At 34.2% G+C, this 24,883-nt stretch overlaps 2 protein-coding genes and 2 pseudogenes across 4 annotated transcripts; 2 read left to right on the top strand and 2 right to left on the bottom strand.

Moving 5' to 3' along the window:
* Positions 1-3,481: 3,481 nt before the first annotated feature.
* Positions 3,482-7,064, top strand: LOC147399870 (WRKY transcription factor 44-like; annotated as a pseudogene). Its single transcript, XR_015179517.1, has 5 exons — positions 3,482-3,499; positions 4,623-4,778; positions 4,963-5,692; positions 5,801-5,959; positions 6,631-7,064. The product of XR_015179517.1 is annotated as a WRKY transcription factor 44-like (transcript).
* Positions 7,065-8,647: 1,583 nt separating this feature from the next.
* Positions 8,648-10,598, bottom strand: LOC147399871 (F-box protein At2g26160-like). Its single transcript, XM_086446621.1, has one exon. It carries the CDS (start codon positions 10,551-10,553, stop codon positions 9,375-9,377), a length of 1,179 nt encoding a protein of 392 aa, XP_086302747.1. The 5' UTR covers positions 10,554-10,598; the 3' UTR covers positions 8,648-9,374.
* A 9,297-nt stretch (positions 10,599-19,895) lies between these two features.
* Positions 19,896-22,283, bottom strand: LOC147399872 (uncharacterized). Of its 2 annotated transcripts, none has more exons than XM_086445424.1 (2): positions 21,238-22,283; positions 19,896-20,247 (listed from the first exon to the last, which is right to left on the bottom strand). In XM_086445424.1, the coding sequence occupies exon 1, from the start codon at positions 21,857-21,859 to the stop codon at positions 21,308-21,310; it is 552 nt and encodes a 183-aa protein (XP_086301550.1). In that variant the 5' UTR covers positions 21,860-22,283; the 3' UTR covers positions 19,896-20,247; positions 21,238-21,307. The 2 variants fall into 2 exon arrangements, with proteins under 2 accessions (XP_086301550.1, XP_086301549.1); XM_086445423.1 differs by having other exon boundaries at positions 21,224-22,283.
* LOC147399873 (WRKY transcription factor 44-like) lies at positions 22,031-23,950 on the top strand (annotated as a pseudogene).
* Positions 23,951-24,883: the final 933 nt, after the last annotated feature.

Consider the following 24,883-nt stretch of genomic DNA (forward strand, 5'->3'; position numbering starts at 1 on the left):
GTTAATTTATTTGGGAAGCTTTGATGTTATAGCTATTGAATGCATGTTGTTATTGATACCTCTATTATTTGGATATATGAAGGCTCTTAGGTTTTTCTAATTTGTCATCTACATTTGTCTCATGGTAGTATTTCCTGCATCAATCCATTTTTCTCTTTCATGTTGCCATTAAAATGATCCACACTCCATCATAGTCGATGGAATCTTACCAATAATTACCAAATAATTACATAACATACATAAAAACATGAGATTATATATGGGTAAATTCCCAAATAATTACCGAATTTTTCAAAAATGCTGAAAGTTAAATTGTCAATATTACATGATAACTTTGTCAACATTAGTAACACTTTGGAAATACCAAAAACAAACTTTTGTAATTATTTGGGAATTTACCCTTATATAATCTCATGTTTTTATGTATGTTATGTAATTGTATTGGCATTAAGATGGTAAGATTGATGGTGATATCTTAGAATAAGAGTTGGAAGGTTCATCCTGGTACTTGTAAAATGTCAAAATGATTGAAATTACTTAAGTGTTAGTGATTGATAAAATAATCCCTACACAAGCTATATAAATATCCATTATTTCGGTGAACCCACACCAAAAGTCAGCTTGATTTGAGCTCTTACAACTAATCAAATTGTGGTTTTCGATGTGGGCGTCAAGAATAAAGCCCATGGGTGGGTTGGAAGTTCATAACACCAAATAGCAATGTCCATCGGCTAGAAATCATCAAATCACATACACCCATCCATCCATCAAGAGTGGACAAAACATTCATCTGTGGTTAAAATAACTCTAAAAGATTTTCTTATTGTAAAAGAAATTTATGGGGAATTCTTTGATGAATATTACATAAACCCTATTAGGATATTTATAAATAGTACATCAACTAAGATATATGGAAAGCCGAATATAGTATTCTAGAATATCCTAATTGATATATACTAAATATATCATCCTCCATCCATGATTTTTAAACTCGGCCAAGACCGAGACGTATTGCCCGAGTTAACTCAGTATCAGAGCTGAACGAGACCAACTCACAAAATCATTTTTTGATCGAGATTTACAAGTCACGTTCAATTTTTTGATTTGACTCACAAGACATCTCAAACATATCAGAAAACTTGTCCAAGACGACTTGGTATCGGAGCTGAACAAGACGAGATACCGAGTTTAAAAACCATGCCTCCATCACAATCTTTCATTTGTTAGATACACTGGCAATGATACATTGTAGTTCATGCACCTTAATTCAATGGTTCTAATTCTCTAACACATATACCAAGCAAGTAAATATTTTGGGCATTTAGAAATGGCAATATCTATGATATCCACGAAGTGGGTTCAAACTTCAAATCCCATTGATCCCCACCTTCACCTCTTAGAAATAACATAGATACGGGCCTGCGTGTGCCCAAAGATTAGTTGGGTGCTCTAAGAAACCCTGATACCTTGGTTCTGGAAAAAAAATGGATATGAAACTAATACAACATGGATGAAGCACGTATATTCATTTTGAAGTATTTTTTATATAGAATAATGCTGAAGTGACCTCAAGATTGGATCGCACACCCTAACGTAAAAGTGTATGGGAACCATAGATGCTTTCCTCGAGATACGAGTGAAAAAGCCTCCATGATTCCTATCCACTTTCATGTCAAGATGTGCAATATGAGGTCCAATCTAGAGGTCACTCAAGCACAACTATTTTGGATATACAACATACCTAGTGAAGGGTGAATATTGTTGACCTAAATCTACATTACTTAATTATCAATTAGCAAAATTATATGATGAATAACCTTTTCCGTTAACCCTTTACTTGCATTTATAACCATCCCAGTAAATAAAAATTGCTTGCATGGTAAGGATAATTAATAGATCTTCTTGGTCTAGATGAGGCCTTAAGCCATCAACTGAGCCATGTGAATATCACCTTACAAATTCACAAAGAGGTGATGGACAAAATATTTTAGGCAACAAGATATTTCACACTTTCAGCCATGGGAGATGGGGAACTGAAGAATCCCATCTAATATTACAACAACCAAAAAAAAAAAAAATAGCCTTATCCTAAAGATATGAGAGATGGGGAGCCAAGAATCCCATCTATTCTTATGGCAACATCAACAACATAGCCTTATCTCAAAGATTTGGATTCGCTAAATGAATCATGTTCCTCCATCCCACTCTATCCATTAATAAAAAGTAAGATTTTCAATATTGGCATTAATTACATGAATAAAAAAATAAAAGTTCTAGTGAAGGTAAATACCATCAAAGGCACTTATGGCTCTCAAGAAAATTCTTCATAAATATAAAAATGAGTTACTTACAACCCCATGGCATTGTGTCGAAAACTGGACAAGATGACTTGCCCAAGTCATCTAGGCATCAAGACACTTGCTTTTCCTTCTTCTTCTACTCTTCGTCTCATCCAAATCATTTGTAAACTAGCTGTCTGATGATCTAAATTTGAAAACCGTGCTTTGTAGTGTAGGCTCAACCCAAATGGGTGCTAGTGTGATCGCCGGAGACTCCATCGGGTAAAGTGGTATAATACTCTGATTTTCTAAATTGAAGACTCCCATGTCATGAGGCCCATACCGCGGATCCGAAGAAAATGACTCCCTACTATCGTCCGTAAAGTAGATGCAATTCGGCTTACAGCCCAAGAAATCCGAAGCAAAAAGTGACATTGAAGAATTGTCACCTAAAAACAATGTGAATCCACACAAATTCCTCACCTCGATCCACTTACACAAAATTTGGTCAAGTTTATAGACATTGAATCCAACAGTTCCATATTTGTAACTACAATATCCACAAGACCTATCATCGCCAATTAAGTCCACTTCCCTTATAACCAACAACACCTCCCCAAATGATTCCACAAGATACTTTTTTTTTGTCGTATATTTGGATGGCAAGAGAGATGGGAATTTTATAATCTTGAGATTTGGAGAACTAATATCAAAAGTCACAATCCTTCCCCAACCATTTACAGCACAAAACAGACCTTTATAATATATAACATCAGTAAACCCATGCCATCTATTTGCTATAGAAGTCCAAATCTTGTCACCAGATTTGAAAAACCCTAGTCTTGAATCTTTACCATAGATCACCATAACTTGAAAATTGGGGGTTAAAGCTGGATTGACAGATAGAACTGCTTTGCAGACGTCACTAGGTAATAAAACCCTAGAATTTCGATCTTGGATATCTAAAGAGTTAAAACAAGGGAGATCGATCTCATTGTTGATGGATAAAAAGGGGTTTAATAGGTGAGATTTCAAAGTCCGATTCTCTACTGTAAGTAGCCATCCAAAGCTGGAACCACAACAATGGAGATTGTGAGGTATTGAAACTTGAAAATTGCAAACTTTTTTATCAGAAAGACTGTAGAAACTGAGCGAGTGATGATGGTTAAGAGTTTGAGAGGGTTTTTTTGGGATCATTAGTAATGGAGGTTGACGAGGAAGTAATTGATCACGATTTTTGGAGAACATAGAATGCCAAGAACGGCAAGTTCCGCCAAATCGGATGTAATCATTGATGAAGAACAATTTGTTTGAGATTAGGTTTAGAAGATCGTCTGGAAGGTTAGACCAATTTGATTTGGCCGCCATATCTCTCTCTAGATTTGAAAAAGAACTCTGTGGAGAAGAAAGAAAGAAAGAAAGAAAGAGTGGTTTTAGGTTTAAAAAGAATTTGAAAACCACACTATATAATTGGAACATGTTTGAACTAACATTGAAATTGACACGTTTACTTTGTCAAAAGTATGTTATCTTATTTTAAGGTAAATTACACTTTGATCCCTTATAATTTGGCATAATTCCATTTTCACCCCCTAACATTTTGATAATTATACTTACCTCCCCTTCACAAACGACTTTACTAACGAGATTAAAATTTAGATGTAATTTGACCATTTTACCCTCTCATTTTATGTTGTTTTTTATTAGAAAAAATAATAATTAAAATGCCCTCGCCTAATCATTTATTGTACTCATTTGTTCACAAGTATATTTTTATTTATAAAAAAGAATAATATTTTAAAAAGGGTAAAATAGTCTTTATAAAAAGAATTTAATTATTAAGTTGATAGGAATTTGACGTAACAGGTACGTGAATTCCTTACATAATTATAAGGGAGGTAAGTGTAATTATTAAAATGCTAAGAGTTAAAATGAAGTTATCTCAAATTATAAGGGTCAAAAGTGTAATTTACCCCTTATTTTATGATTTAGACTAGCAATATTTCAAATCTTACTAAAGGTCTTGTGGGCCTACATGGATTATCAAATTGAAAATCCAAGCTCATAGTTTTCTAAATTTCATGTAAAAACTCAAATCCGAGAGAATAAAATTTAAAAAAGAATCTTTTTTTTAACTATTTAAATTTAACAGTGAAAATTAATCTTTTTTTTTTTTAGAGTTCTTAGAATTTTCTCATTTATAACCCTATGGCAGTACATCATGTTTTTGAATGCAAAAAAGTGTTGTGGTTAGAATCCACTCCAAGTATGTTAAGTAACAAATTAACCGCATCAATTTGAATTTTACGATGTAACTCATTATTATAAAGTTTGTTGGGTCAGAACTACTCCAACGCACTTGGGCTCTGGTTTTGTATCGTCTCCCAAGTTTGTTATTTGTCGGACAAGGTTGTGGTACCTGAAAGCAAGTCTCCTGTGGTATATAAACCATTGGCAAAGCTTGTATCAAGTAAAACTGTTCATTTCTTGGCAAATCTGGTCAGTTTCTATATTTTTATAACACAATATGTTATCTCTTCTTTTGTTATTTCCTAGATGTTCGATTGTCTAATATGTTTGTTGCTTTAGTTGACATAAAAATAGAAACTAAGTTCTTGATAATTTGTCGAGAGATTAAAGTTTGAAAAGATCTTTCTTTTTTTTTTATTTTTGTTTTACCCAGGGAAACTTCGATATCACTAATCAACCAACCGCCGCAACACGGGTGCAGCCCCAGCTTACTTCAAATCTTCATCGAAAACTTCCACCACAAATGAAAACAAACCAAACAATTGAGTCCTTGAAGATGGCATCACAGAACATGGAAGAGAATCAGAGAGCACTATCATCCACAACTAGTGGGGATCAACCTTCTTACGATGGATATAATTGGAGAAAGTATGGGCAAAAGCAAGTGAAAGGAAGGGAGTACCCACGAAGTTACTACAAGTGCACGTATCCAAATTGTGCTGTGAAGAAGAAGGTTGAGAGATCACTTGATGGACAGATAGCTGAAATTGTCTACAAGGGTGAGCACAATCATTCGAAACCTCAGCTACTTGTCTACAAGGGTGAGAATAATCATTCAAAACCTCAGCTTCTCAAGCGACAGTGTTCAGGATCACAAGAGCAAGGATTTGTGTCTAATGGGATCAGTCAAGAATTGGGGAGCCCATCAGGGAGTAACCGAGTTAATGAGAGGAAGGAAGGATCGAAAGGTAGAAAAGAGAATAAGAATGAAGTAGGACTGTTGGTAAATCCTTCCTATACGAGCAAAGCTCAAATCCCCAACAATCCTATCAGGACTTGTAATGGTGTAGGAACTCCTGATAATTCGGGTGGTCTTAGTGGAGATTGTGAGGAAGCAGGCAGGGCGTCGATGCAGATGATGATGAGCCCAAAATTAAGCGAAGGTAAGAGTTTAAATAGCCAGTTTGAGGAGACTGCAGTGTCTTAATTATTAAAATATTAAGACACTATCGTCACTTAGTAATCTTAACTATATGCATTCTTTCCTTCAGGAAGAATGGTCACCAATCCAATGAAGTAGGTCTACTGGGGCAAGATGTACGAGAGCCTCATATTGTGGTGCAAAATTCTACAGATTCTGAGATTTTGGGGGATGGATTTCGTTGGCGAAAGTATGGGCAGAAGGTCGTGAAGGGAAATCCATACCCTAGGTTAGTACTTTCAACTTGTTCAAGATTTATATTCTATGTTTATATCCCTTTCTTTTTTGTGAGTGTTGATACCACGACCTGGCTATAAAACCCATCTTCACCTAGTAATTACTAACCACTAACATGACTGTTGGGATGTTAGGGATTCCCAAGAGTTACGTAACCCTAGGAAAAAGTGTATTAATCCTTAGAAGATCAAAACTGATATCTAGGAATTCCTCAATCGTGGGTTGAGGCTAGAAAAGTCCCTTCGAAATAAGGAATTTTTATTTATTTTTTAAATCATGTCATTCAGCCCATTTCAAGTACCACAAACAATTCAAGGGATGAATGATTGTGGGTATACATGCATGCCTTGAAATTTTCGTTTTCCCCGAACTTTCTGTTTTCATTTGAGTTCTTTTGGTGGGGTTGGGGTACAATTTTTTTTCCCTCATTGGTTGGTGCATATAGATTTCTTTTTGTTTTTAAGTGTTAAGGTGGGGGTCTTGATTCCAAGTCTGTAATATTACGAGATACTGACTTTATCACCTCGCTGAGGTGGTACCTTCAAATGGGTCTTCGGAATAAGTCTGCAGCCGGAATAATATTTATTTTTTTACTTCACGTGCCTTGTATTATCCCAGCCCATCATGTAATATCTGTTGATGGTGTAGTGCTTGGTCTTGCAGAAGTTACTACAGATGCACCAATCTAAAGTGCAACGTGCGCAAGCATGTAGAAAGAGCATTAGATGATCCAAGAGCTTTTATCTCAACATACGAGGGAAAGCATAATCACGAAATGCCCACAAACCTCAATCTTGGTGCTTCTGACCCAGATTCAGTAACTCCTACTAACAAAGCGAAGCGATGATTTATACACTTAAAAGGACCTAAACCAGTAGTTAGACAATAGAGACATCATCCAACAATCCATATCTAGAAAAAGAGTTCAAAGGGATCATGAAACCCAAGTTTTTCTACTCGGCATTGGCTTCGATCTAGTTGCATATGAAATGGGGATTGATTTAAGTCAGTATTGAATGCCTGTTGTTATTGAAACTTCTATTATTTGGATATATGAAGGCTCTTAGTTTTTTCTATTTCATCTTCTACATTTGTCTCATAGTAGTATTTCCTGCATCAATCCATTTTTCTCTTTCATGTTGCCATTAAAATGATCCGCACTCCATCATAGTCGATGGAATCTTACCAATAATTACCAAATAATTACATAACATCCATAAAAACACGAGATTATATATGGGTAAATTCCCAAATAATTACGGAAGTTTTCAAAAATGCTGAAAGTCAAATTGTCAATAATACATGATAACTTTGTCAACATTAGTACCACTTTGGAAATACAAAAAACAAACTTTTGTAATTATTTGGGAACTTAGCCATATATAATCTCTTGTTTTTATGTATATTATGTAATTGTATTGGCATTAAGATGGTAAAGATTGATGATGACAAAATGATCAAAATTACTCTTAGAATAAGAGTTGGGAGGTTCATCCTGGGACTTGTAAAATGTCAAAATGATCGAAATTACTTATGCGTTAGTGATTGATAAAATAATCCCTACGTGAGCTATGGCACTCTTTTGAACCCATTGACCTATGGATGTTGGTCCATTATTTCGGTGAACCCACGCCAAAAGTCAGATTGATTTGAGCTTTTGCGAGCTATATAAATATTGGCACTCTTTTAAACCCATTGACCCATGGATCTTGGTCCATTATTTCGGTGAACCCACGCCAAAAGTCAGCTTGATTTGAGCTTTTACAACTAATCAAATTGTGGTTATGTTTGACGGGTGGGTTGGAAGTTCATAACACCAAATAGCAAAGTCCATCGGCTAGAAAACATTAAATCACATCCACCCAGCCATCCATCAAGAGATGGACCAAACATTCATCTGTGGCTAAAATAGCTCTAAAAGATTTTCTTATTGTAAAAGAAAGTTATGGGGAATTCTTTGATGAATATTACATAAATCCTATTAGGGTATTTATAAATAGTACATCAACTAAGATATATAGAAAGCCGAATATAATATTATAGAATATCCTAATTGATATATTCTAAATATATCATCCTCCATCACAACCTTTCATTTGTGAGATACACTGGCAATGATATAGTGTAGCTTGTGCACCTTAATACAATGTTTCTAATTCTCTAACACGTATACCAAGCAAATAAATATTTTGGGCATTTGTAAATGACAATACCTATGATATCCACGAAGTGGATTCAAAGTTCAAATCCCATTCATCCCCATCTTCACCTCGACACCTCAAAACAAAGTTCTTGAGTTTGAATCGCCCCTTTGGGGCCACCCTCTGGGATTTATCTTAGAAATTAAACAAATACATGTATGGGAGGGGACTGCATGTACCTAAGAATTAGTCGGGTGCTCTAAGAAGCCTTGATACCTTGGTTTCGAAAAAAAATGGATATGAAACCAATACAACATGGATGAGGCACATATATTCATTTTGAAGTTTTTTGGATAGAATAATGTTGAAGTGACTTCAAGATTGGACCTCACATCGCACACCCTAACGTGAAAGTGTATGGGAATCATAGATGCTTTCCTCAAGATACGAGTGAAAAAGCATCGATGGTTCATATCCACTTTCACGTCAAGATGTGCGATATGAGGTCCAATCTTGAGGTCACTCAAGCACGACTCTTTTCAATATACAACACACCTAGTAAAGGGTGAATATTGTTGACTTAATCTACATTACTTAATTATCAATTAGCAAAATCATATGATGAATAACCTTTTCCTTGACCCTTTTACTTGCATTTATAACCATCTCAATAGAGTAAAATTGCTTGTATGGTAAGGATAATTAATGGATCTTCTCGATCTAGATGAGGCCCTAAGCCATCAACTTGAGCTATGTGAACATCACCTTACAAATTCACAAAGAGGTGATGGACAAAATATTTTAGGCAACAAGATATTTCACACTTTCAGCCATGGGAGATGGGCAACTGAAGAATCCCATCTAATATTACAACAACAACAAAAAAGCCTTATCCTAAAGAAATGAGAGATGGGGAGCTAAGAATCCCATCTATTCTTCCCGCAACATCAACAACATAGCCTTATCTCAAAGATTTGGATTCGTTAAATGAATCATGTTCCTCCATCCCACTCTATCCATTAATAAAAGTAAGATTTTTAATATTGGCATTAATTACATGAATAAAAAAATAAAAGTTCTAGGGAAGGTAAATACCATCAAAAGCACTTATGGCACTCAAGAAAATTCTTCATAAATATAAAACTGAGTTACAACCTTATGGCATTGTGTCAAAAACTGGACAAGATGACTTGCCCAAGTCATCTAGGCATCGAGACACTTGCTTTTCCTTCTTCTTCTCTTTGTCTCATCCAAATCATTTGTGAACTAGCTGTTTGATGATCCAAATTTGAAAACCGTGCTTTGTAGTGTAGGCTCAACCCAAATGGGTGCTGGTGTGATCCTCGGAGACTCCATTGGGTAAAGTGGTTTAATACTCCTATTTTCTAAATTGAAGACTCCCATGTCATGAGGCCCATACTGTGGATCCCAAGAAAATGACTCCCTACTATCATCCGTAAAGTAGATGCAATTCGGCTTACATCCCAAGAAATCCAAAGCAAAAAGTGACATTGAAGAATTTTCACCTAAAAATAATGCGAATCCACACAAATTCCTCACCTTGATCCACTTACGCAAAATTTGGTCAAGTTTATAGACTTTGAATCCAACAGTTCCATATTTGTAACTACAATATCCACAAGACCTATCATCACCAATGAAGTCCACTTCCCTTATAGCCAACAACAACTCCCCAAATGCTTCCACAACATACATTTTTTTTGTCGTATATTTGGATGGCAAGAGAGATGGAAATTTTATAATCTTGAGATTTGGAGAACTAATATCAAAAGTCACAATCCTTCCCCTAACATTTACAGCATAAAACAGACCTTTATAATATATAACATCAGTAAACCCATGCCATCTATTTGCTATAGAAGTCCAAATCTTGTCACCAGATTTGAAAAACCCTAATCTTGAATCTTTACCATAGATCACCATAACTTGAAAATTGGGGGTTAAAGCTGGATTGACAGATAGAACTGCTTTGCGGACGTCACTAGGTAATAAAACCCTAGAATTTCGATCTTGAATATCTAAAGAGTTAAAACAAGGGAGATCGATCTCATTGTTGATGGATAAAAAGGGATTTAATAGATGAGATTTCAAGGAACGATTCTCAACTGTAAGTAGCCATCCAAAGCTGGAACCACAACAATGAAGATTGTGAGGTATTGAAACTTGAAAATTGCAAACTTTTTTATCAAAAAGACTGTAGAAACTGAGCGAGTGATGATGATTGAGAGTTTGAGAGGGTTTTGTTGGGATCAGTAGTAATGGAGGTTGACGAGGAAGTAATTGATCACGATTTTTGGAGAACATAGAATGCCAAGAACGGCAAGTTCCGCCGAATCGGATGTAATCATTGATGAAGAACAATTTGTTTGAGATTAGGTTTAAAAGATCGTCTGGAAGGTTAGACCAATTTGATTTGGCTGCCATATCTCTCTCTAGATTTGAAAAAGAACTCTGTGGAGAAGAAAGAAAGAAAGAGTGGTTTTAGGTTTAAAAAGAATTTGAAAACCACACTATATAATTGGAACGTGTTGAACTAACATTGAAATTGACACGTTTACTTCGTCAAAAGTATGTTATCTTATTTTAAGGTAAATTACACTTTGATCCCTTATAATTTGGCATAATTTCATTTTTACCCCCTAATATTTTGATAATTGTACTTACCTACCCCTTCACTAACGAGGTAAAAATTTAGATGTTATTTGACCATTTTACCCTCTTATTTTATGTTGTTTTTTATTAGAAAAAAGCAATTTTAAAATAATAATTAAAATGCCCTCGCCTAAGCATTCATTGTACTCATTTTTTCACAAATATTTTTATTTATAAAAAAGAATAATATTTTAAAAAGGGCAAAATAATCTTTATAAAAGGAATTTAACTATTAAGTTGACACCAATTTGACGTAACGGGTAAGTGAACTCCTTAGATAATTATAAGGGAGGTAAGTGCAATTATCAAAATATTAGAGGTCAAAATAAAGTTATCCCAAATTATAAGTGTCAAAGTGTAATATACCCTTTATTTTATGAGTCATATTGGCAATATTTCAAATCTTAGTAAGGGTCTTATGGGCTTACATGGATTATCAAATTGAAAATCCAAGCCCACATTCTTCTAGATTTTATGTAAAATCACAAATCCAAAAGAATAAAATTAAAAAAAGAATCTTTTTTTTAACTACTAAAATTAACCCTTTTTTTTTCTAGAGTACTTAGAATTTTCTCTTTTATAACTTACAGCGCATCATGTTTTTGAATGCCAAAAAGTAGTGTGGTTAGAATCCACTCCAAGGCATATTAAATAACAAATTAACCCCATCAATTTAAATTTTACGACGTAGCTCATTGCTACAAGGTTTGTTGGGTAAAAACTACTCCAACGCACTTGGGCTCTGGTTTTGTAGCGTCTACCAATTACAATTTTACATATTCAGAGTCATCCAAAATCACTCGAACGTATCAAATTAGGATTTGCTACTTCGAAATATTATGGAAAGAGAGAGAAAGTCGGGGAGACAAAAGAATAGAGTGAGTTTTTCTTTCTCTAGTATTGACAGAAAAAAGAGACAGTTGTGAAATGTTTTACTGTAACTGAAATTGTGGAGAGTCATTTTGATTCTTATGATTGGAATGAAGACCTCATGAATAAACAAAATTATTCTCTACAATAAAATACCTAGCAGATATGCCTACGATAGAGTTACTCTAATAAATAATTACTCTAATAAACTTTATAAAGTAAGGTTTTGTAGGTATCAAACATGATATAGTAGGGAGTTTTTTAATAAAAATGCAACAGTTAGATCCGTTCTTAATATTTTAAATTGCAAATAAGCCTTTTAGATACTTACAGATAAGCCCTTTTAGATTCATGTGCATTTGCACAAGTTCCAAGTCGCTTTTTAACGAAAAATGCAACATAGGAAAATATGGGGCGTGGGGAAGTGAAGAGAGAGCTTAGGACTTCGCATCTCTCTGAATTATCTTTGACGTTTCAAATCCCTTATATCATTTAAGTATCTATAAAAGAAAAATTTTGCCTAACTGACTAACGTAAGCCACCGTGCGTTGTTTAAACATTTTTAACCATGGCATCATCATCTCTATGTGTATTGTGTAAGCTCCACATAGTGGTGGATACATGGGTGCGCAGGATAAGAACTAGTAGCAGCTGTAGCAGTAGCACAACAGGAAGGAAACTTGGACGTGTTGTTGCGGTGCCACTCCTTGTTACCAGTATGTTTATATTTCTATTTCATGATTTGTGCTTTTTAATTTCTAAAAGGCTATGAGATTATTGAGGTGTTATTGTTAGATTTGAATTTAGGTTTAGAATGGGTTTTGCTTGGTTAGTAATGGGTATCTGATACGAGCACTCCTTCTCTTGCCTATTTTGACTTAATAAACTAGAAATAAAGCATAATTGGTTCACTTCTATCCTCCTTATTTCAAGAGAAATTTTAGATAAGTTAATAATTTGGTAATTTCATTAATAGAAAGACATCTATTTAAATACAAACACTTCAAATCCACCAAAATCGTTTTCCACTCCTAAATCAGTTTCCTACCTTAGTCAAATACCTATTAAACTACCTACAATCCTATCTAATTAAGTAACTACCTACAACCCACAACCCATATCCCATTACAAAGTAATGATCTTATACATCTCAAGTAAAGTTACTTAATTACTCCTCGGTATTTTGCACACGACACAGATTAATATCTCTGAGAATGTTGAATTTATGATTTATAATTATTTGAAATTGATGATGGATAAAATGGAGTTTCTCTGTTTATTTTTTTTTTTTTTAGGCTTTATTATTGTGCTTGAATTTAGATTTAGAATTTTGTTTGTTTGGAATTTATTTAATTTTTTGTAACATGAGGAATTTATATCTGACTTCTCTTGTGATGTTGGGTGTCAAGCGTAGAATTGTTGTCATCATTAGCATAATGTGATTGATCAGGGTGGCATGTTTGTGTGTAGGACTGAAATAACTATAATGAACACTTAAAAGCCGGGGGGGTTCTATCATTTTTTTTAATGTCAAACTAGTAATGTTGGTCTCAAGCAAACATCATACACAATTAATCTGATTCTCTTGAATAAAATATAAAGTAAGAGTTTAGAGAAAATCAAACCAATCAATGAGACACAAATTTATTGTGGTTCGGTGACCTCGTTTTCTACTCCACTCTTGGAAAGCTCAGTAACTTGAACTAATGTCTTTTTATTCAATGTTTTCGGATTACAAATCGCTTACAAAAAAAAAAATTGAGCAAACCGCCACGACACTGCTTGAGACTTTCTCATGAGTAATTCTGAGATTTCATAATAAGAAATCTTTGTAAGAAACTCAACATAAAAATGAACAACTTTTGTTTGATGCTCTCCTCTTATTGATCTCTCATTTTTATAAAAGAAAGAATAGGGTTTAAAGGAAAACCATAACAACTGAAGATAAGACTCTCGCTAAAGTCAAAGACTTAATCAAACAGACCAAGTCTTTCTCAAAAAAATTGGTCATTGCACCAATTAAAACTTAAGCGTTCAGTCGACTGAACATGTCTGGGTTGATTGAGTGATCACATTAAAGAGATAAGAGAATTTCAGATTTGGTCAACCGAACAGTCTTGATCGCCTGAGCGAGCAAAGAATGAAGGCATATGAGTTTTGGGTTTAGTTGACCGAAAGGACTCGGTCGCCAGAGTGAGTAGAAAAGAAAAAGGTATAAGAGTTTCCGATTCGGTCGATCATACATTCGTTGGTCAACCAAACAAAAACACTCACACACGCTTTTACATTTTTCACTTCTCGTTGATTTAGATTGGTCCTTCATTTTTCTTTCCATCCTCCTTTAGTTTGAGCTTCAACGAATATGACTTCAACAAGATTTTCAAGCTTAGACTTCATAACTCGACTTCAACGTTATCAATTACATAAGAAATGAAAGATTAGACTTCCCAAGTCAATTTCTTTTTGATGCATGATGAAATTACTTGGATGAGGATGAAGACCATTAGATTCAATGATCTTTCCAATGAGAATGACAAATGGGAGAGCAAGGCGATAGACGGTATGTGTGGAAGCCTCAATAATGAAATGAGTTATGACAGACGCCATATAAAAAATCGTAGTTGATTGTGAATACGACCCAATAAAGAGAAAATTTATGGGCCTGTCACATATCAATTTCCCACCTTTGCGACAAGATTATAAGTCATCATAAGAGTTAGAATATGATAGTCGGGAAAAAGATGAAATAATTTCAATTGTTTGGTCCACTAAATGGGTATACTATAAAATGCCTTAGAAATGTTATCCCGTAAAGGGATTTCAGATACGGAATACTTTACTATTTGAAGGATTTTAGAGATTTTTAGAATGGAGGTAATGATATCCGGATTCACATAGATAACTAAACCTTAAACATAGGACTTGAATTGAAGAAAAGCGAAATCGACTTCAAAGATGTTTAAGTACAAATGGCGAATTTGAGTTTCACCACAATGCTTTTTAAGTTCAAATAAGGATTTTCACCCCTAAAACAACAATGATTTGTTTAACCCGGTTAGAACCTAATTCACGAAAGATTAAATTTCTTTCTATTGTAATAGGATCGAGAAAGAAGATCTGACGAAATGGATCCTAACAGGTTTCATTGTAGAAATCATTATTTTGCCCTTGATGCCTTAAACGTTGGGAAACGAGCTTCTTCTTTATAGTGATTCGCTTGTTTACCATGAAAAATATATAGAAGAGAGAAAAATAAAAAGTTTGTAGGCAATGGAGGAGAAACAATGATTAAAACTAGGGTTTAGAGATGTGAGGAAGTGGAGAAAGTGAAAATGGTGTTAGAAAAGGGGAAAATGAGAAAAGAAGAGAGTTAGGATTTTTTCTAATGCCCGTTTGGTTCGCCATTAAAAAATCTTAATCCTAAGAATCCAAATCCTAAAATGCAAATGGAAAAGGTTAAAGAGAAAAAAAAAAAAGACGAGAATGTGACTAGTGGTGGTACGGATGTTTTAGAAGAAAGAGCATCGTTTTATAGAGATTTTTTAAGCTCTAAAGAGTTAGCTACAATGAAGAAGAAAGTTTTACAAAAAAGTTGCAAACTTGGTTATAAAGTATGCACAATTTTAAGACTTGTTAAAAATATTGAAAAATGTGATTTTAAGCTGAAAGAAATTAAATAGGATCATCTGTGAGAAGTTAATGATTATAAAAGAACTTGATACTTTCGTATATTAATATGCATTGATATGGATATGATTTTATATAAAGATTTCAACAGATATTGAAATCATTTGACATCTAAAATAGGTTATTATATATTAATTAATATTATTTATTTTAATTTATTAATTATTATTATTATTGATATATATTGTTTTAATATATGAATGTAATACTAACAGTGTCTAATGGGTTTTTTTGTAAGTAATTTCATATAAAAAAAAAGTTGCACAATAAGCATTGTGAAAAAATATGTTGAAGATGTTTACTAAAAATTCACACTATTCCAATTCTTGGCATATTGGATTTCTTTTGACACATATCTGGTTCGTCATTAAGAAATGGTGCAAATTTTTGGTAAACATCTTCGACATCTTTTTCACAGTGCTTATTGTGTAACTTTTTTTTTTATGAAAATGCTCACAAATAAATCCCATAAGACATTGTTAGTATTACATTTATACATTAAAACAACATATATTAATAATAATAAATAATAAGTTAAAATAAATAGTATTAATTAATATATAGTAACCTGTTTTAGATGTCGAATGGTTTCAGTATCTATTGGAATCTTTGTATAAAATTACATCCATGTTAATGTATATAAACATACGAAAGTACCAAGTCCTTTTATAACCATTAGCTTCTCACATATGATACTACTTAATTTCTTCGAACTTAAGATCACCATTTTCAATATCCTCAACGAGTCTTAAAATTGTGCGTGCTCTATAATCAAGTTTGCAACTTTTTTTAAAATTCTCTTCTTCATCGTAGTTAATTCTTTAGAGCTTGGAAAATCTCCATTGGAAGATGCTCTTTCTTCTATAACGTATGTACCACCCTAGTTACATTCTTGTTTTTTTTCTTATCTTTAATCATTTCTTCATTTGCATTTTAGGATTTAGATTCTTAGGACTAGGGTTTCTTAAAAACGAGCGTTAGAAGAAACTCTAACTCTCTTCTTTTTTTCATTTTTTCCTTTTCTAACCCCATTTTCGCCGCCTCCTCTTCTTCACATCTTTAATCCTAGTTTTCATCATTTTTTTCTCCTTTATTACTTACAAAATTTTTATTATTCTCTTTTCTATCCATTTTCCATGACGAACAAGCGAAACACTACAAGGAAGAAGTCCGTTTCCAAACGTCTAAGGCATCAAGGACAAGATGATGATTTTTATAACGAAACATGTAAGGATTCATTTCATCAAATCTTCTATCTTGATCCTATTACAATAGAAAGGTATGTAACATTTCGTAAATTAGTTTCTAGTCAGATTGAACAAATCTTTGTTGTTTTAGGGTAGAAATCCTTGTTTGAACTTAAAAGGCATTGTGATGAAACTCAAATTCATCATTTCTACTATAACATCTTTGAAGTCAATTTCGCTTCTCTTCAATTCAAGTCCTATGTTCTAGGTGAATCCGGATGCTATTGCCTCCATTCTAAGAATCTCTAGAGTCCTTAATGCAGTGAAGTATTCCATATTTGATATCCCTTCACGGGATAGGATCTCTCAAGCCCTTTATGATAAACCCATTTAGCGGACCAAACAATTGAAATCGTCTCATCTTCTTCCCGACTATCGTATTTTAACTCTTCTGATGACCTATAATCTTGTCCCAAAGGTGGGATATAAAGATGAGATAGGCCTAGACATTTTATATTTATTGGGTTGTATTCACAATTGGCCACGATTTTTTATGCGGCGTCCAGTATAACTCATTCCATTATTGAGACTTCTACATATAGTGTCTTTTGCTATGCTCTCTCATTTGTCATTCTCATTGGAAAGATCATTGAATCTCATGGTCTTCATTTGTCTAATTTCATCATGCATCAAAGGAATCCGATTAGTGACTCGACTTTATCTTTTGGATGAAAATCAACAAACCTTTTTAGGTACTGTTTTTCCCCAATTAGTGTAGCTATGTACATTTTTGTATTGGCCATTTTGTTGATCTGCTCATTCCATGAAGCTAACATATTAATTTCGCTTACCAGCTTTTTGCATGAATAGTTGGTGGGCAACGACAGTTACAACAGGTATTTTTATTGGTGCAGCCATCACAGATTGGCATGATGGGTACATTGCTCGAAAGGTTATGTCTCTGAAAAGGAATATTTCATATGACTAACCCCAGTTTTTCACTGGCTTTTAGGGCTAATTGAGCATTTGGTGCATTTTTGGTTCCTGTAGCCGAATTTTTCTTCTTCCATAGATTTCAAGTTGTTGGTTAGATATAAATTGCTGGCTCTAAAAATTCATGTAATAAAAGGTAAAAGCGGATGCCGATCATAACTTTTTAAGATTTTTCCTTATATGAGTTTTGTTTTGGGGATTTTGATGCATTATGAGTGTAGCTTATGGTTGCTACGACATTGGTGTTACCGTGTACCAGACCTTTGGACGTTGCTGTGTTTGGAGAAGTACCATGGCTGCTACCTATACCTGCTATTGCTATCATTAGTAGAGAGGTAACTGCCTTTTCATTACTCCCTTTCTGAAGTTTTTTTAACCATTAATGGATTTGAACGTAGGTGGCTTTCTTCTACATTTCATTTGTTCTTTTCGCCAACTCAGATACTAAAGGAATTTCTATTACTTTTTCAATTATTGGATTAAGGGGTGGATGCCTTCCAGTTTTTTCAGTTAAACTGTGTTGTATATTAATACTGCTCCCCTCCCCCTCCCCCTCCCCCTCCCCCTTATATGCCTGACTACTACTATTGATGGTGCTGTGAAGCAAATCCCTGATTATCTAAAATATTCCCATTCCCTGTTAAATTAATTACAGTTTTGCAAGAAAATTGCATACAGTCTCAAACCAACTTATATGACTGAAATTTCTTCGGTTCCCCCATTTTTTTTAACAATTGGTGTGTTAGGATTCAGTAGTTCTGCAATTATCAGGAGTCAGGACTTTTTTAACTTTTAACCCCCGTTCACTGTTTTGTGGAAAGTAGATTATTTGAAGGAAAGTAGCATTCCCTTCAAGAAGTTTTAATCAGTATGGGTTTGATACTTTTTTTGGAGCAAGACCTTTGTAGAATTTAGAGGTTTCTTTATTTTTTTTCTTTTCAAGATCTCCTATTTATATGGGAGACTGTCTGTATGATTAGTTCCTTTCGTTGTCCCTTGTGTAAATTTGTTGGTCTCTCAACCTCCTTTCATAGAAACAAAAAACGGCAATTTTTTTGGGGAGAAAAAAAAAATGCATCTTGCATTAAAAAATGTGACCTTCTCTTTCATTTGTGACAAAAAATGCTGTTTTTTTTTTTTTTTTTTTTTTTTCACGGGAAAAAAAATTTGACATTTTCCTGTTTTTTCAATGTGAGATTTGATACATAATAGAATTTGGTGATTCATAAATGTAAAAATATGGGATTTGATGATAATAACTTGATTTTATGAATTTTCATTAGATGTATATATATATTATAACTTTTAATACATATTTTTATCGTTTTTTCCCCATTTCAATGTTTTTCCCAGGTTTTTCCTTGCCGATTTAAACCCGTACTCTGACTTTTTGACTGTGCCTCCTTTTCTCAGCTTGGTTAATATAGTCCATCTCTGCCGATCAATTTTTTTTTATTACTGGCTTTCTCCTCTCCATGCATACTTATTATTGAAGTTGCATCCTATATTGTCATCTTGGTCCAACTTATTCCAAGGCCCTTGGACTCCAAAGCCGTTCTTGGGTGTTCTAGTTTTACACTAACTTCCTATCTAATCTCTCAATTAAAACTACATCATCTGCATATAACATACTCTAAAACACTCTTGAACAAGAACAGGTACATCATATGTAACCGAAGCAAACAGATGAAATCACCTTACTAATATCAGAAGAAAATGCCACTGAAAAGCACAGCTATGCTCATTATGCCTTCGTGATTGCCATAAAAAAAATTAATGGCATTGGAGAGTTTCTTGGATGTAAGGGACATTTCAGTGTCTCAAATATTTTCGTGTTCAAGAATATTTTTTATTTCCCTCGGTTCTAGTTAAACAAAATGACAGGTGTTCTTGTAGAAAAATGTGTGAATCCTATATTTCCAACTGATTTATATTTAATGGATGTAGATTTGGTGGCAATTGAGGTGGTTTAAATTGATCAAATGCACTGTAGTGAGTGATTTCAGTAGAAGTTCTTTTGTGATAAATTGCCTCACATATACTTTCTTCTTTACTAATGAGCCTTTACTTCAAGGTCAATGCGAGAGACTGTATTATCAAACCCACACTATTCTTCCAACAGCAGTACCTTATTTTCATTTAGTAAGACCAGTAAAGTGCATGTGTGTTGCACGTGATACAAATAAGTTTTATTTAAAATTATAAGAGAGCTTCTATTACAACACCAACTTTTACTAACAGCACCCCAAGATATGTATAAATTTTCTGCTGTTTTCATGTGCATTGAGTGGGTGTTGTTAGCAAAAGTTGGTCTGACAATAGAATCTCTCAATTAAAATTCATTAATTTAGTGTATATAAAAAAAATGTAACACATAAAAATTAAACCTTTCATATATTTCGTTCGCCTCTATTACTTGCAAACAGGGTATTGACATATATAACGTGATTGGCTTGAAAAGAATATCTCTATAAAAATTACACCAAACATTTTCCATTTAGCATCATAACTTAGTTTTGCAAATCCACATCTTTACTAGTTAAGTGATACTCTTCCATAGTGAAGACAACTTTCTTTGATTGATGAAGTTATTCAAACAATCCTTATTTCTTGAAGGAGTCATGATAAATTGACGGGCAATTCACAAAATCATACATCGTTTTCCTCGTGTATCTCAAAGCAAAGGATGTTCAGTGAATTGCCTTTGTCACGATTCTTTTTGGAGATGTCTGTCAACAATAGTAAGTAAACCTATCACATTGGTATTCGATTCAATAAAATGTGTAAATGTAAATTATTTTTTAAGTATATGAAATTCATCGATTGGTTGTAATGTTGGAATTGTCTCCTCTTTAGTAAAACAATCTAGATTACTGCAAGAATAGCCAATAAAACACTAAAGTCATGTGTAGCAATAATTTTTGGTTCCAAAGCATGTTCATCAACACAAAAGCTAAGGTGTCACTTGACAGTCAAACATTTACTCAACTAATAATAAGAACAATAATTAACAACATAAAATATAAATACCATGTCAACATCTTATAGTGGAATAATAAATGAATTAATCAGCATAACATAACAATGCATATAAGAGATAAATGAATTGGAACTATTGTTGTACCTCTACACTTGAGAAAAATAAAATAAATTATCACATAGTGGAAGAAATTGATGTATATAACATGTATATTGGATGAAATTGATGTATTTATGATTAGCTAAGTTGAAATTGATGTATTGATGTATTTATGGTTATTGAAAACTATTCAATGTAATGAATAATCTTCTTTATTACCGAGACTATCATTGTTTTCTCCCAATCTCCCCTTCCATTTTTGTTTGTCTCTGGCAAACAAATTTTCAGTATTTTCTTATATGAAGAGAAATCTATTTATTTATTTATTGAGAGAGAGAGAAGGAGAGAAAAAAAAAGTGTTCGGAGGCCTCATAGAGATGCAAATATTTTTGTTACTATGCTTCACACTAGAATTATAATCAGCTTTTCTCAAATGCATATTCTTAGACATAACTTAGAACTAAACTTGTGACAGAATTGAATTAAAACAATTTGTTAGCCAATAAAAACTTCTCATTTCCGTTTTAAGTTGAAAGAAAACAATTAACAAGGCCATAATCCAATCTAAAATCAACACAAAAAGGAAACATTTCTTTGAAATTTAAGTAATAAATATAAAATTGAACCTTGAAAAAAGTACCCGACAATGGCACTCAAGCCTGTATGACTTCAAGCCCAAAAAAATCTCCTCAATCTCAAGTTATCAACAATTAACTCTCTCCTTCATGTCTCCTCTTCTTCTTCCTTTCATGTCTCTCCTCCAAATCACCCAACCCTCCATCTTCCACTTCGACTTTCTTCCTCTTCTTTCTCTCCTCTCTCTTTTCCTCCTCAATTTCGAATCCATCACTGTTTCTTATCTTCTTCTTCTTCTTCTTCTTCTTTCTCTCACTTCCCCTCTTCTCTTCATCGATACCTCCATCTTCGAAATCTTCAGAAAATCTGAGACTTTGTTTTTTAACCGAATCAAGAATTTGATCGACATCTAGTCCATTTTGTATGGGTTTTGTCGCAGATTCCATTAGATTTTCATAGTCTATAGTCTTCGAACGAGATTTCTTGCGCTTTCGTTCGGATCGTCCAACTTTCAATTCTCTGTGGAGCTGAACCAACTCATTGAAGGCTTCTGAAGTGCGTCTCAGATATGCTGAAACTGCTTGCGAAGCTCCAGTCTCAGCGGATATGAAACTATTGAGAACTGATGAGGCTTTTTTAACGGAGATTGGCTTGGAAGAGACGATCGAACCAGAGACAGTCTTCATTCTCGCTTTAGAAGTGAAAAAACACAGTATAAAGTGGAAAACACACAGAGAGAGATCAGAGTGAGAGGGAGACCTGGTTCTCGTGAGGTTCTAGGGTTAGGGTTTCTTCGTTTGAGTGAGGCCGGGAGATTAGTGAACCAACGAGAGAGCTTCGTCTATTCGAGATCGAGAATGGCCGAGAGATCACTGAACCAACGAGAGTTAGGGTTTCTTCGTCTGAAAAAGAGAGCTTCACGTATGAAATCGAGAGAGAAGATCGAGTGAGTTCAGAGATCCGAGAGATTCAGAGAGGCAGAGAGGCAGAGAGGTGTGAATGTGTTAAGAGTTAGGGTTTTGAGCCAAAATAGAGAGAAGGAGAAGAAATTACTCTGTTTGAGAGAGAGAGAGAAAACTCTCTGTTCACGTTCTCGGGGTTTTAACTTTTAAGTTGTAACTTGTAAGGGAGGTATAAATTGAAGGATGACGTTGTAAAAACGTGATTTCTATTCACTGGATCGAGCGCGATCTAACGGTCCGGATGAATAAGGCGCTCGTTGGCTTTGGCTGCCGAACGCAACCCTTCGTATATGAATCGTGACAATCGGACTACCCACGTGGCAAATTCAATCGACTATCTTGACGTTACAAGTTTGGATATCGTAAATCTACACTTTCGATATATATGCATCTGCATTTCCCCATAAAGAAAGTGTATTTCAATGGAATCATGTTTCAAATCTAGAGTTCTTGAACTTGTCACATCAAGTAATTGATTGAGTATGTCACGTGGGGTAATCAGATCATCACGACTCTTCGTATATTTGTCGAAAGAGTAGCGATAATTTGAATTACTCACGTAGCATACTCAATCGACACTCCTTATGTGATAGGCTCAAGAATCGTATATCTACTCTCTTTAGAATACAAAACTACACCATTTTTATAGGGAATCGTAGTTCTGTATCCTGAGAATAGCAGATCTACTGTTCCCAAGCCTGTCACGTCAATGGTATGATTGAGTATGTCATGTGGGTAAGTTAGATATCATGATTCTTGTCGAAAATGGAAGTCCAAGAGGCTGATGGGATGGTTATAGCTAAATCGTTGCTTCAAGGCCTTCATGTTCAACCTTTAGATCATTTTCTGCGCTCTTTTTGAGTGTCATCAGGCATCAATGCCACACCCCTTGTGCATTTCCTGAAACAATCGTTTCTACCGTTAAACCCAAGATAGTGAGATTCAAGTCAACAGTCAATCGATCTTCAATCGAAGTCGTTTCATTGTTGGTGCTCTTTTAATTTTATGAGCTTACGTGTTCTAGTGTCATTTCTTATCATAATAATTGATCCTTATTTGTTTTTGGTTTGTGACTTTTCAAGGTGAGATATCTGAAACAGAAGTTTGTCATTTGTCGGACAAGATTTTGGAGCTCAAAAGCAAGTCTATCGTGGTATATAAACCCTTGGCAAAGTTTGTGTCAAGTAAAATTGCTCATTTCTTAGCAAATTTGGCAAGTTTCTATATTTTTAAGACGTAATTAGGTGATTATATTTTTTCTTTATTTGTTATTTCCTAGGTGTTTGATTGTCTACAAAGTTTGTTGGTTTAGTCGACATAAAAATAGAAACTAGGTTCTTGATAATTTGTCAAGAGATTAAAGTTTTAAAAAATATTTTTCATTTAAAAAAAATAAAAGGTTTCGCCTAGGAAAACTTCGATATCACTCATCAACAAACCATCACAACACAGGTACGGCCCTAGCTTAGTTCAAATCTTCATCGAAAATTCCACCACAAATGAAAATAAACCAAACAATTGAGTCCTTGAACATGACATCATAGAACATGGAAGAGAATCAAAGAGCACTATCGTCCACAACTAGTGGAGATTGACCTTCTTACGATGTATATAATTGGTGAACGTATGGGCAAAAGCAAGTGAAAGGAAGAGAGTACCCACGAAGTTACTACAAGTGCATGGATCCAAATTGCATTGTGAAGAAGAAGGTTGAGAGATCACTTGATGGACAAGATAAATGGAATTGTCCACAAGGGTGAGCACAATCATTTGAAACCTCAGCTTCCCATGCCGCCTTCAGGGGTACAAGAGTAAGGATTTGTATCTGATGGGATTGGTCAAGAATTAGGGAACCCATTAAGGAGTAATCATGTTAATGAGAGGAAGGAAGGATCGAAAGGTAGAACATAGAATAAGAATTAATGAAGTAGGATTGTTGGTAAATCCTTCCTACACGGGCACAACTCAAATCCCCAACAATCCTATTAGGACTTGTAATGGTGTAGGAACTCCTGATAAATGGCCAGTTTGAGGAGATTGCAGTGTCTTAATTGTGTAAAATATTAAGATATTACTGTCACTTAGTAACCTTACAAGTGGATTGTTTTCACTTAGAACCATCCTTCTGAAGATCCCCAACAATGTTTGTTACAAGTCTTAGGTAGCTCAAGCGAATAAATCTTATTGTTGAATGGATTGAAGAAGTCACAATATGAGTTATCATCATTCTTGGTGGGTAGCATCAACCATGGTACTTGGCAAGGTAGGCCACGTGGTTTCTCTGGTAAAACAGATCGCTAGGGACGACATACAACATGAAATTGAACATAATCATCGTTGATAGTAAGTCGCTTCGATATCTCCACCAACAAATCTTTGGGAAGATTGGCCCAATCACCTATCATTTTTTAGTTAGTTAGAATTAGAAACTCTGTGAAAAAAGAGAATAGAGAGAATTAAATTAGGAATTAGAATCTCTGTGAAATAAGATTTGAAATTGAAACAAAAAAATGTCAAAAAATAATAAGTTTAGATTTCAGATCTATCTCTTTCTCGGTACGACTTTTAACTTTAGATGTAAGATATAAGCAAACATGAGTGGAGTAAAAAATTTAAGTTTTCAATAGTTTATGGGCGCTCTTATAGATACGGTGATCTCTCCTAACCACATCTAATCGTAGGTAAGATATTTAAATTTTAAAATTATAAAAATATCCTTTTTAAATCATCATTTAATTATAATATTAA

Source organism: Akebia trifoliata, chromosome 6 (genome assembly GCF_017979445.1).
Source record: "Akebia trifoliata isolate Shusen 1 chromosome 6, ASM1797944v1, whole genome shotgun sequence".
NCBI classification, from domain to species: Eukaryota; Viridiplantae; Streptophyta; class Magnoliopsida; order Ranunculales; family Lardizabalaceae; genus Akebia; species Akebia trifoliata.

Coding starts and splice junctions, on each gene's coding strand:
- LOC147399871 (XM_086446621.1), bottom strand. CDS start 10,553: ATGGCAGCCAAATCAAATTGGTCTAACCTTCCAGACGATCTTTTAAAC.
- LOC147399872 (XM_086445424.1), bottom strand. CDS start 21,859: ATGAAGACTGTCTCTGGTTCGATCGTCTCTTCCAAGCCAATCTCCGTT.